The following is a 13131-nucleotide window of genomic DNA, read 5'->3' as shown; positions in this document are numbered from 1 at the left end:
ATTCCCTCATAAACAAGCCCAAAAGTTTGCTCCTACAAGTTGACAATCAAGATCAATCATCATACTGTTCTATATAAAGTTTTCATAAACTTACCATCTTATCAGTCTATTTTCCCACCCTTGATAATCACAGGGTCTGTTTGTTTGTTTGTTTGTTTTGACACAGGGTCTCCTGTTGCCCCACATGGCCTGGAAGTTGCTATGTAGACCAAGCTAGCCTCACCTCAGCTTCCTGAGTTCTGGGATTAAAGACATGTGCCACCACACCCAGCCCTCAGACATTTTCACTAGGTAGCAGCTGGCCTGGAACTATGTAGACCAGGCTGGCCTTGAGATCTCACAGAGATCTGCCTGCCTCTGCCTCCTGAGTGCTGGGATTAAAAGCCTGTGCCACCACACCTGGCTTATTGCTTAGATTTTAAATGTTTATGTCTTAGATCCACCTGTTCTGAAAATATCAGAAAGAGAAGGCAGCCTGGCCCTGGGCACCCTGCTCCTCACAGGTGCTAAGGAGCCCTCTGCCAGCTCTTCTCACGTTTCTGACTGAAACCAGATCTGTGCTGGAAGTGGAGTCTGTTTTGGTACCCTGCTTGGGCCTTGGGCTCCTTGCCCACAACCCAGGAAGTGAAGCAGAGGACAGGGCATACACCCCAGTACCCAGGGAGTGCCCCTTCTCTCATTACAGAAGTGTGAGGGATGGACTTACAGGGATACCGGCCGCCACCCAAAAGGACTTCCTCTTCTTTTTTCCAATTTCTAAAGTAAAGTAAGATTCCGTGTGGCCAGATCACTTCACCTCTAAACCTGTAGTCACTGTACCCTGGAGACAGTAACTCTAACTTCTGCAGTGTCATCAGGGCTAAATGCATGCATCCCGCACATAGCATGTGAGGAGCACCCACACCAGCTACCAGGAGGGGCGCCAACGCCATTATCCTGTCTCAGAAACCCCAGATCAAAAAAGGTGGCCAGCTTCTCTTCCCATCTTGTAATCCAAAACTCCGGACAGGGTCTTGAGTGTACCGACTCAGTCACTGGCTCATTCTGACACACGCACAGTAGTCTAGAAAAATACCGCACGCTGTTTTGTAGTAGCATCAGGCAAGTCTGCTAGGAATGGAGACAAGTTCCTTAGGGATTCTGAGACTAAGTTCTGGCCGTTCTTCAACTTCGGGGCCTTTGCACATGCAGTTCCCTTTTCGAAGACTCTTCCCTGTGCTGTGCTGGGTCACCCTCAGACTCTCCTCCGTATAGGCCCCTCGTAGTCGCTGGACATCGTTTACCTGATGATGGTAGATGGTCTAGGCTCCCGTCTGGAGGAACGGTGTATGGACCACAACTGCCCCCACGCGCGCAGTGTCCCCCGAGAGGCGCTCAGGAAACGTCTCCCCGGGCAGGGATCCCTCACATTCACACACACGCGTGCCGGTCCACATTCAGATCTCCTTCATGGTCACAAATTGGGGTACGTCTAGTTGGGGCCCCTACCCGCTAACGGACCGGGCAACAGGTGCACAGTCCCTCCACGCCCAAGCAGGGATCCACCCACAGACCTCCCGGATCAGTGCCCACAGGCGAACGCCCACCCAACCCTCGGGCACACGCAGCCCCTGGTAACCTGCAGAGGCGGTAGCGTGCGGAACGCGGCGACACCCACTCATCCAGACCCGGGTGTCTGCTGTGCGCACGCGCGGTCTCAGTGCCCGCCTCTGCCGGCTTGGCTCGCCGAGGGCGGGGCTTCGCTGGGGGCGGGTCCTGCGGCACCGCCCGGGAAGCTGCGCGAAGCTCGGTGGCGGTGCCACATCCTCCTCCTCCTGGTCCAGGCCAGCCGAGCCCAGCCCGGACAGAGCCAAGCCGAGCGCTCCGACGGCGCGGGCGAGCCATGGCGCACCAGACGGGTATCCACGGTGAGGGCGAATGGAGCGTGGGCAAGGGGCCCAGAGGCTCGGCGGCATCCTCTCTGCTTTCTGCCCCTTCCCCCTCCTCTTCCTCTTCCTCATACCCTCGGGAGAAGCTTCCTGTTCTCCTTTGCAGCCGCTGATTTGGGGGTGGGCACATCTGGAGGAGTACAGGCTTGCTGTGCATAGCCGGGGTGGGTGCCAATGGACGCCCACAGCGAGGGTGGAAGTATCCATGGACCCATCTCGCGGCGGATGTGCCTGTGTATGCCCGTTTGGGTATTTTCTTCCTTTCTGGGGGTGGGGTGTACGAGGATGTGCACATCTGGAAAAGTGTACGCGCATGTGCACGCTTCCTCGATGTACAGTCCAGTGTATGCACATCTGGATACGATTTGGTTGTGCCTGTCAAGACTCCTTTCTATGCATGCACTAGTGACTGTTTTGTACATGGTAGGTAGCATAGACCATCTTAGGCATTTGTGGAAGCCTGCACACATCTATGGGTGTCTGCATGTGTGACCAGTTCAGACGTATCTCAGTGTGCATGTGTTACCATGGCTGCAGGCACACAATGTCTTATGATTTTTATGGGCTTATGTGTGTAGGGGGGAGGAGAATGTCCTCACCTTTGCCCCTCAGGACCCTCACACTCCCAACAGGCTAGGCTGTAGAAAACCTGGGATAGGGTCATCTTAAATAGAATGGGGAAAGATGAACATCTGACCTTGACCTCTGACCTCCCTTCTCTTTTTCCACTGGGTTCTCTTGAGTCAGCCAGGGTTACAAAGTCCTAACTCCAGGTTGGAAACAGGGAAGAGGGTCCAGATACAGGCTTTGTAGGGGAGATCCCACCCCTACCCTCATCTTCAGGAGTCTCCTACTGCTCAGAGCATCACAACCACAACCCCTCCTCAGGAGCCCCAGTTTCCTCCTTGGACAGACTGAGAGGGAAACTGGGAGGCACATACTCTGCCCTACTTGGCCTCAGTGTCCCCATCTGTTACTGGCTGGGGAGTGCTGCTTCCCTGCCCTCAGGGAAGGCCCAGGCTGCTTGCCCAGACAGCTTGTTGGTTTGGCCATCGGCCACTCCTGTCACCACATCATGATCCCCTGCCCAGGGTTACTATCATCGACCTGCCTGACCGCCTGAATCCCCACTTGTGGTTGTGGTCACTTGGTGGATGGATAGACCTGAAAAGCTTTCCCTGACCCTACAGCCCTACCCTGCTGGGCCTAAGCATACAAGAGTCTGGATGAGGGCTGGCCTCCCATAGGTAGGCCAGCATCTGTAGGAGATGGAGGGGAGAGCTTCCTGACTCAGCCCCAAAGTGGGGAACTGCCAGGGGGAATCTGCCTGGCCTACCCCCTTCCTTCCCCGTTGTCTGAGATGAGCTGCTGCCTCCAAGTGAAAAGAGGCCCTGAGAAATTAACCACCTCTCTGCTCCTGCTGACTGGTCCTGTAGCCCAGGCCCTGCCTTATCCTCTAATTTCCCAGGCAGTGCGACAGGCCTGCCTAGGGGACTTTCTAGCCCTCTTGCCTATGGATACCTCCTTTCCTGTCTTGGTTCTAAAGAGGTAAGACAGGTGAGACCACCCTGGAGGACCAGGTGCCAGCTTGGCCTGACCATAGACGTAGGCCTGCTGACCTCAGAGTGGGGCCCAAGAGGGACTGTAACCTGAGCCTTGCTAGAGTTGGAGGGTGGGTAAGGTGGAGAGAGAGGAGCATGAATCTTTGATGACAGAGGCTCAGGTGTCCCTGGCCTGGCCTCTAGATTATTGATGGTGCCTGGGGAGGTATTGGGGTAGAGTGGGAATGGATGTCACTTCCCCTACTGGCTAGTCAGTTTGCTCTGGTAACACTAGAAGGGGCTTGTCAGCCTCTCCCTCTGGGGAACTTGTTGGCCTCCTTCCCAAGGTCTGAGCAGGTAGGAGGAGCAGTGGAGCACAGTCATCCTTACTGTAAGAAAAATTATTTCTCACATGTACTCCTTACCACAGTCCTTGAGTTTGAGGTAGTATCTCTATTTTATAGATGAGCTTGAGGTTCAGAGAGGTGAGAGGTCACACAGCTAAAGGGGAGGTGGGGCCCTAGAGACCAGGCTTAAAGCTTCAGGGATCTGCTTGGATTCTGTTGATTATAAGCTCTGCATGCCTTGTGGGGCCATGTCTCCTTGTGTACAATACCAAGCCATATTGCCATATTTTTCTGTGCCCCAAGACCTGCTTGGCTTGGTTAGGCCCCTGGCCACCCGGTGATCTCAGGTGGTACATAGCCAGAGGCTTAGGCACAGGGTTACTCTGCTGGAAGGAGGGGCACCTGAGGACATAACTAGAGTCTGTTTACCTAAAGCCCCTCCACCCCGCCCTTGAACCACCCATCAGCTGCTCAGGCTAGGCCCTATAAATATTCTCTGATCTCAGTCCTCCAGCTGTGTCCCTGCTGGGATTCTATTGACTCCTGGGCAGTCCCAAGGTCACATTCACCCAGAGACCCAAGCAGGTCCCTTCCCCACTTAAACTGTTTTCCCTGTCTACCACCACTAGTGGATCTGAGATGACTCATGGTTCTCTAGCTCTGACTATGGTCCTTACCTTTGCATTTATGTCCTTAGTCATTGATCACTTTCCAACTCTGAACCCATGATCCAAAATGGAGTCTCCTTCCTAGACACTCCTCCTCTAAGAAGCCTTCCTTACTGCCTGGGGGCTCAGGGTTTGTTGTCCCTTGGCAAGGCTGTGTTGACCTGGGGCCTCCTCTGTGAGGCAGACTGGCTGGCTGGGACTGAGTATGTTCCTATGTCCTGCATAATTGTGTCTCTGTGTATTTTGACCATCTTCTTTCATGTACCCATGGTATAGCTACACTTTGCCTGTGTGCTTGTTAGCAAGCTGGGATTGTATCTGTGTGTCTGTGTGTGAATCTCTAAATGAATGTGCCCACTTATGTCAACCTGTTGAGTAGGTAGTCATGTACAAGTATGTTTGTGCCTATGTTCCTCTCTGCTTTACACACATTTGCACATGGATTCAGGGGGGTTGCCATGTACAGCATGTATGCTTCTGAGGATGGACATCATGGTGAGCACACATGGAGACATTAGTTTTTTTTAATATATATTTTATCTATTCTTTTTATTTTATGAGTGTATTGCCTGCATGTGTGTAAGTACACCTGTGTTGTGTAATGCCCATGGAGGTCAGAAGAAAGCATTGGATCTCTTGGAACTGGAGTTATGGATGGTTGTTAGCCACCATGTGGGTACTCTTAACCGCTGAGCCATCTCTCCAGCTCTAGTCTTTTTCTTTATATATATGACAGTGCTGGGAGTATCTCAGACCAGTCTACTGCTGGACCCTCATGGGGCCAGGGAACAAGTGGGTACCCTTTACTCTAGCCTTGTCTTGCAACCACTTCCATCTGTGAGTGGGCTGTCCCATTCCTGCCTGCCCCTCCTGTCACTAGCACTATCCCAGACAGCAGGCCACCTGCTTGTCACTCCTGCTGGCTAAATTTGGGAGCTTGTGTCCAGTGGCTATATCAGGTTCCCAGTCACATGGGAGGACCATATTTAACCCACTTCCCAACCTGGCCACCAGACCCACAGGACAGAGCAGACCCAGACTCATCCCTGTCCACTTTGCCTGCTCACCCCCACCCCCACCATGTTTCTTGTGCTTGTAGCCACAGAGGAACTGAAGGAATTCTTTGCCAAGGCTCGGGCTGGCTCCATCCGGCTCATCAAAGTCATCATTGAGGACGGTGAGTATATCCCCTACAGGCTGGGGCATGGGGTTGCGACTGGACATAGTTGTTTCTGGTGGTAGGGGAGTGGGTGTTGGCTTCTGGCCCCCTCAGTACCTTAGTTTCTCTGAAAGTGGGGATGAGATCACTCACAAAGCCTCATGGAAATACTGGAGGTAGAGGTAGTTAATACACTATTATGCAGAGCCCTGTCCTGGGGTCTTGCCTCAGTACCTCGAGACTATGTTGGTCTTGAGATGGGCCTTGTTAGGGTGCTGGGCTGAGGAAGCAGGAGGCCAGGGCCAAGTGAGTTCAGCTGTGTGTGTGTGTGTGTGTGTGTGTGTGTGTGCGCGTGTGTGTGTGTGTGATCAGGCTGGGCCTGACTTGGTTGTGGACTATGGAGAGACTAAGATTCAGAGTCTCTTCCTGTGGTAGATGCCCCTACAATGGGAAGAAGGAGCTTATGTCCAGCTCATTATGAATGTAGGATGGAGTGACCCCAGCCTTGAGATGACTTTAGGGATCTGGGGTCGTACAGGGCAGTGCCGGGGGTCTAGGGCTTGAGCTGAGACCTGAAGTGGGAGCATTTGAGGAGGCAGAGGATCTGACTGAGGCTAGACTGTGAGGTGGAGAGCAAAGGAGTCCTTCTCTCTTCTGTGCCAAGCAACGGCCCCAGTAAGTGAGGGGTATAGACTCTGGAAGTAGGGGTGGGCCAGGTCCTCCCAGGAGTCCTTCCAGCTTTTCAGTAGACTGCTGTCGTGGGTCCTTTGGCAGGGGGTCCCTGAATAAGCCTAGTGTCCCGTTCACTTTAGTAGGGGCTGCCAGACCCAGAGTTCACCCCAGGCTTTAGGGCCACAGCTACACTGGATCCAGATGGCCTCAGAGACTAGGTAGGGATCCTCGTGGTTAGCACTGAAGGCTTCCTTGGGCTTCCCACTCACTGGTTGGTTGTACTCATTGGCCCCCATCCTCAGCCCTGCCTGTTGCCTTCTCAGTAAGACATCCCTGAAACCTTATAGATGGTCCCTGTAAACAGAAGGACTCTCCCGGTGGGCTCTAATCTAAATTCTGCATTCCAAGTATCAGGGTACCTGGGAATGCCCCGAGGGGTGAGAGTGGGGTCCACGTTCTAGCTGAGTATGATTAGAGATCCTGATTTTTCTGCAGAAGCTATGCATTATACTTCTTGTGTAAAATTTCTGGTGTAGCCTGGCATGGTGGTATATGCTTGTAATCCTAGCACTTGCCTGTAATCCCAGCACTTAGGAAAGCTGAGGCAGGAGGAAGGAACTTGAGCTCGAAGCCAGCCTAGACTGTGTAGTAAGAACTTGTCTCCAAAGATAAAAATAAATACAAAAACGAAGCATGTAATCCCAGCACTTGGGAAGTGCAGGCAGGAGGATCAGGAGTTCAAGGTCATTTTTAGCATGGTGGTATATGCTTGTAATCCTAGCACTTGCCTGTAATCCCAGCACTTAGGAAAGCTGAGGCAGGAGGAAGGAACTTGAGCTCGAAGCCAGCCTAGACTATGTAGTAAGAACTTGTCTCCAAAGATAAAAATAAATACAAAAACGAAGCCTGTAATCCCAGCACTTGGGAAGTGCAGGCAGGAGGATCAAGAGTTCAAGGTCATTTTTAGCTACACAGTGAGTTGGAGGCTAGCCTGGGCTATAAGAGACTTGGTCTCAGTACAATTTTAAAAAACATCCTGGTAATCCTGGTAGCCAGGCATTGTGGTGCATGCCTTTACTCCAAAAAAAATAATAATAATAATAACAATTTTTTTTTGTCTTTTTGAAACAAGGTCTCCCTGTAGCTAGAACTGTCCTGGAACTCACTACGTAGACCAGGATAGCCTTGAACGCACAGAGATCCACCTGCCTCTGCCTCCCAAATGCTGGGACTAAAGGCATGAGCCACCACACACGGCCTGGCTTAATTTTTTTATCTTACATTTAACGCACATGCGTGCACACTTGTGCATGTGTGTGTGCGCGCGTGTGTGTGTGTGTCTACACTTGCGTGCCCAAAAGCATGTGTGCATGTGGAGAGTGAAGGATGACAACTTCTACCATATGGGTCCCTGGGATTGAATTTAGATTACTGGGTTTAGCAGCAAGTACTTTATGCTCTGAGCCATCTCACCAGCTCCCCAATCCTGGTTTAACAATAAATGTGAACAGTAGCCAGACATGGGAGCAAACACCTGTAATCCCAGCACTCAAGTGGTAAAGGCAGGAGAAGCCTGGGTTTCAGGCTATCCTGGGCTATATAGCCAATTCCAGGTCAGCCTTGGCTAGAACGAGGCACACACACACACACACACACACACACACACACACACACACAAAAGAAAGAAAGCAGCCAGGTGGTGGCATATACCTTTAATCCCAGTACTGGGGAGACAGAGATAGGCAGGTCCCTATGAGTTCAAGGCCAGCCTGGTCTACATAGAGAGTTCCCGGCCAGCCAGGGCTGTCTCAAAACAACAACAACAACAAAAACCCCAACAATATGAATAACAAAGTTTAGAATATTGACAGTGCCAGGTCCTCTCCCCAAACCTCTTCTGGCTGGACTGATGGCCTACTACGTTTGCCCCATTAAAAGGGCCTGGTGAGGTACTGGCACCCTGTGGCCGGCTAAGACTGCCATGTTACCCAGTTCTCTGGGTTAAACTGTGTGCATCAAGTACATATGTAGTGTCCAGCCAAGGTCTCAGCCCAAAGCTGTAGCTGGGTAACTCATTTGGCCACTGAGTACCTGTGAGACGTAGCAGATCTGTGAGGTCCAAGCAGCCCAGCAAGATGGCTCAGTGGGTGAAAGCACTTGCTATACAAGCCTGATAACCTGAGTTTAATCCCTAGACCCCAAAGTGAACCAACTCCTGAAGTTGTCCTCTTGACTTCCACACATACACTGTGGCACATGATCCCTTCTCTACACACACACACACACACACACACACACACACACCACTAATAAATAAGAAGTTAACTCTTAGCCAGGCCTTTTTGCACACCCCCTGCTTGGAAGGCTAAGGCAGGAAGATTGGGGTCCAAGGCCAGCCTGTGCCATATAGCAAGACCTTGTATCAAAAATAACCACAGGGTCTGGGGATGTAGCTCTTTTGGTAGAGTGCTTGCCTAGTATGCACAAAGCCCTGGGTTTGATCCCCAGCAACATGTAAACTGGAATTCATGGTTCATGTCTGTAATCCTAGCACCCGGGAGGTGGAGACAGGAAGCTCAGAAGTTCAAGATCATCCTTGGCCATGTAATAAGTTTAAAGCCTGCCTGGGCTACTTGAAACCCTATCTCAAAAAACAAGTAAGCAGACAAACAAACACAAGCTAGGCATGGTGGTACATGTCTATAATCCCAGCACTCAGGATGCTGATGCAGGAGGATCATGAGTTCAAGGCCAGCCTGGGCTATATAGTGAAATCCTGCCTCAAAAAACAAGTATTAGCGGCTATTGATTGGTTTGCAGCTGGGGGTAAAAGCATCTCCTCTAGCACACTGTCCCATGAGGGGCATGGTGGAGCCAGGGGCTGAGGGAGTTGGGGAGCAAGAACACAGCTGAGATTACAGTGAACCACACAGTGAGCACCCAGTGTGTGGGTGTTGCGAGGGGGCTGCGTTGTTGCTGGCAGTGGGTACCCAACTACATACCTTTGTGTAATTGTGTTGAGTGAACAGTGTGTGCACAGCACGTGAGCATTTGTCTGTGGGATGTGCTACTTCGGCTCACCCGGCCTCTGCCCCCAGAGCAGCTCGTGCTGGGTGCCTCACAGGAGCCAGTGGGTCGCTGGGACCAGGACTACGACAGGACTGTGCTGCAGCTGCTGGATGCCCAGCAACCCTGCTACCTCCTCTTCCGTCTTGACTCCCAGAATGCTCAGGGCTTTGAATGGCTCTTCCTTGCCTGGTCACCTGATAATTCCCCAGTGAGTCCTTGGGTCCCCGGCCAGCACCCTGCTCAGACCTAGTGGGAGAATGGGAGGGGCAGATACGAGAATCTAGCTCAAAGAAGCCAAGGGAGGGACTATCAGGCTCTGCCCCAAATCTTGCTTGGAGCCTGTGCTCCCTGTAGAACCTTTTTTCCGTATTAGTTTGGCTCCTGGAGGCTGTTTGAGCTGGGTGGGGGCTCCCCCTGCTGGTGGAATCTGCGTTATTCATCATCATCTTTTGGTTGCGCCCCCTGCTGGGTGTGTAGGTGCAAATAAATGGCCCGATTCGTTGTCTCCTCTCTGCTTCTGGAGAGGCAGCTGTGTCCAGGGAGGGTCTCACACATTGTCCCCTCCTCAGGTACGGCTGAAGATGCTGTACGCAGCCACACGAGCCACAGTGAAGAAGGAGTTTGGGGGTGGCCACATCAAGGACGAGCTCTTCGGGACAGTAAAGGTAGCTGTTAAGGCCAGGATGCACGGTAGGGCTAGGTACACTGACCCACAGAGGGTGAGCATTGTGTGGAGGTCACAGAGCAAGTCAGTGACAAGCTCAGGGTAAAACAGGAGGGCAGGAGATGTGCCTTAGTTGATAACAGTGCTTGCCTAACATGCACAAAGCCTTGAGTTCAGTTCCCAGAATCACATAAGCTGAATGTGGTGGTGCACACCTGTAACCCCAGCACTCATGAGGTGGAGGCAGGAGGATCAGAAATACAAGGTTGAGGCCCAGTGAGGTGGCGCATGCTTTTAATCCCAGCACTCAGGAGGCAGAGGAAGGCTGATATCTGAGATCAAGGCCAGCCTGGTCTACATAGTGAGTTCCAGGCCAGCTGGGGCTGCAAAGAGATCCTGTCTCAAAAACAAAAAAACAGAATTTCAAAGTCATCCTTGGTGATGTGTGAGTTTGAGGCCAGTTTTCTGTGCTGAGATCCTGTCTCAAAAAGAAATTGGGAAACTGGGAGTCCAAGAGGCACAAACTGATAATCACAGTGGGTTTTTCCCTGCCTGCCTGAGGTGCCCATCTACATCTCTAAGTCTTTCCCCCCAGGATGACCTCTCCTTGGCTGGGTACCAGAAGCACCTGTCGTCCTGTGCTGCACCTGCCCCGCTGACCTCAGCTGAGAGAGAGCTACAGGAGATCCGAATCAATGAGGTAGGTATCCAGGGCAGTATATGCCAGGAGCCCCTGCTAGTTGGCAAGCTGCAGCTTGGACTGGGTAAGGGATTCCCTCATCATTGCCCTCCCCTACACCCCCCCAGGTGAAGACAGAGATCAGCGTGGAGAGCAAGCACCAGACCCTGCAGGGCCTTGCCTTCCCCCTGCAGCCTGAGGCTCAGCGAGCTCTCCAGCAGCTCAAGCAGAAAATGATCAACTACATCCAGCTGGTGGGTACACACAACCAGCACATATAGGCCAGGCACCATTGGCTTCTCCTGTTCTTACTCATACATGTGTGCGAATGGGCACAGCACCCCTGTCCCGTGCTGTTCAGCTAATCCATGTGCCCATAAAACAGAATGTTCTCACACTATCGATGTGACTCAATTAGCAGAGCGTTTGCTTAACATGCATGAGGCTCTGGCTTCCATCCCCAGCACCACATAAAATTGGGTATGGCAGCCTGGGAGGCGGAGGCTGGAAGATCAGAAGCTCTAGGTCATCCTTGGCTACATAGCTCATGAGTTCAGGGCCAATCTAGGCTATGTAAAACCCCCCTGTCACAAAATTTTAAAAAGAACAACTTGCTGTTCTCCCCTCCTTTCCCTGCTCTCCAGTTCTACCCACAGCAAGTACCCCTGGGAGCACATAGCTCGGTCAGCCCTCACATATAGCCACCCATAGGTTCACACTGGCTCCTCATTCCTGACCCTTGTCCTGTCAGAGAGCTCTGTTGACACCCCTTTCCCAAGCACATTCTAGGGCTTTCCCTCAGGGTGGGTTGGTCCTATGGCAGTGCTTCACTGAGGTCAAGACCCTCCACACTACCCCCATATACTGGCCTTGGTGGGAGTGCCTTTTCTAACAGAATCTTCAAAGGGGCATAGTTGGGACCAGGCCTACTGGCTCTCTTTAGACTAAAGAGAGATGATCTTGGGAAAGACCCCAGGAGGGGGATCACAAAAACTTCTGCCTGCCCATCTGTCCTACTTTCTGTTGAGTACAACGGTACCCTCACATCTCCCCTGCCCCTCTCCAGAAACTGGATTTGGAACGGGAGACCATCGAGCTGGTACACACAGAGCCCACGGATGTGGCCCAGCTGCCCTCACGGGTACCTCGAGATGCTGCCCGCTATCACTTTTTCCTGTACAAGCACACCCACGAGGGTGACCCTCTTGAGTCTGTGGGTGAGTAGCTATGACAAGGACCCCAGTTCTGTGCTGGGCAGGTGCAGCAGTGACCCTTTGCAGGGTGGGCCCGCTATGGGGGTGGTGGTCTGCAGGTACCCCAACCCACGTGGACTTAACCCCACCCCCACCCCCACAGTGTTTATCTACTCCATGCCCGGGTACAAGTGTAGCATCAAAGAACGCATGCTCTACTCCAGCTGCAAGAGCCGCCTCCTCGACTCCGTAGAGCAGGACTTCCAGCTAGAGATTGCCAAGAAGGTACTAGTAGCCTGTCTCCAGGGCCCTATTACCCACCCTCCCATATGGGGCATTGGAGTCTTGTCATTGCAGGACTTGTTGCTGTCATATTGGACAGGAGGGAAACCTAAGGCCCAGGGCAATCCAAGATACACACAAGCCCTGGCTTCCATGTCACCTCCTTTCTCTGGGTGTGGGGGAGCTGGGAGGAGGAGATCCAGGCAAGCAGGGTAGCAGACCCTACATTGTAATGTCCTGTGGTGATCTGAAGGAAGACAAATTGCAGGGGTACTCCAGGAGTGGGGTTTACCAAGAGTAGTGTGTGTTGGACTCTCACCATGGTGTTGACCTCTGTTTTGCCCCATGCAGATTGAGATTGGTGATGGAGGAGAGTTGACAGCTGAGTTCCTCTATGACGAGGTGCACCCCAAGCAGCATGCCTTCAAGCAGGCCTTCGCCAAGCCCAAGGGCCCTGGGGGCAAGCGGGGCCACAAGCGCCTCATCCGGGGCCCTGGAGAGAATGGGGATGACAGCTAGGTATCTGGACTGGGACCAGAGCCAGGCGTGTGGACTGTGGGGTTGCTGCCCTACTGTTCCTGCACCTCCTTCCTTCCCAGCCTGGGCTCTAAGGAATTGATTCCTGAGGGACAGGAGGGCTGGTGGCTGAACACACCTGTTGCTTCCAAGGGCCACTGGACTGGTACTTTGTGACCCTTCCCTGTTGCTGTCCCTGCCTCTCATCTGTGTGCACAGGGTGGCTGGAGACCATTCCTGGCTGGCTCAAAGGGTCTGGGTAGGGGACCTGGCATGATCCTACCCTCCAGGGGATCTGAGGCTATGGTCTCAGCCCAGCCCAGAAGCCATAGAGGGTGGGAACAGTTGGAGCTAGGGCAGGACAGGATGGTTGAATGCTGTATTTTCTAAAGAATAAAATATTTTTAAATCAA

At 52.5% G+C, this 13131-nt stretch overlaps 1 protein-coding gene across 2 annotated transcripts; it reads left to right on the top strand.

The window, feature by feature from the left end:
• The first annotated feature begins 1741 nt into the window (after positions 1-1741).
• On the top strand, positions 1742-13131 carry Twf2 (twinfilin actin binding protein 2). Of its 2 annotated transcripts, none has more exons than XM_029554507.1 (9): positions 1742-1907; positions 5584-5661; positions 9345-9592; positions 9954-10049; positions 10644-10748; positions 10856-10981; positions 11794-11944; positions 12084-12205; positions 12554-13131. In XM_029554507.1, the coding sequence occupies exons 1-9, from the start codon at positions 1883-1885 to the stop codon at positions 12719-12721; spliced, it is 1119 nt and encodes a 372-aa protein (XP_029410367.1). In that variant the 5' UTR covers positions 1742-1882; the 3' UTR covers positions 12722-13131. The 2 variants fall into 2 exon arrangements, with proteins under 2 accessions (XP_029410367.1, XP_008848153.1); XM_008849931.3 differs by having other exon boundaries at positions 1744-1907; positions 9414-9592.

Source organism: Nannospalax galili, unplaced genomic scaffold (genome assembly GCF_000622305.1).
Source record: "Nannospalax galili isolate Female #2095 unplaced genomic scaffold, S.galili_v1.0 scaffold851, whole genome shotgun sequence".
NCBI classification, from domain to species: Eukaryota; Metazoa; Chordata; class Mammalia; order Rodentia; family Spalacidae; genus Nannospalax; species Nannospalax galili.
This window is presented reverse-complemented; position numbering and strand designations above follow the sequence as displayed.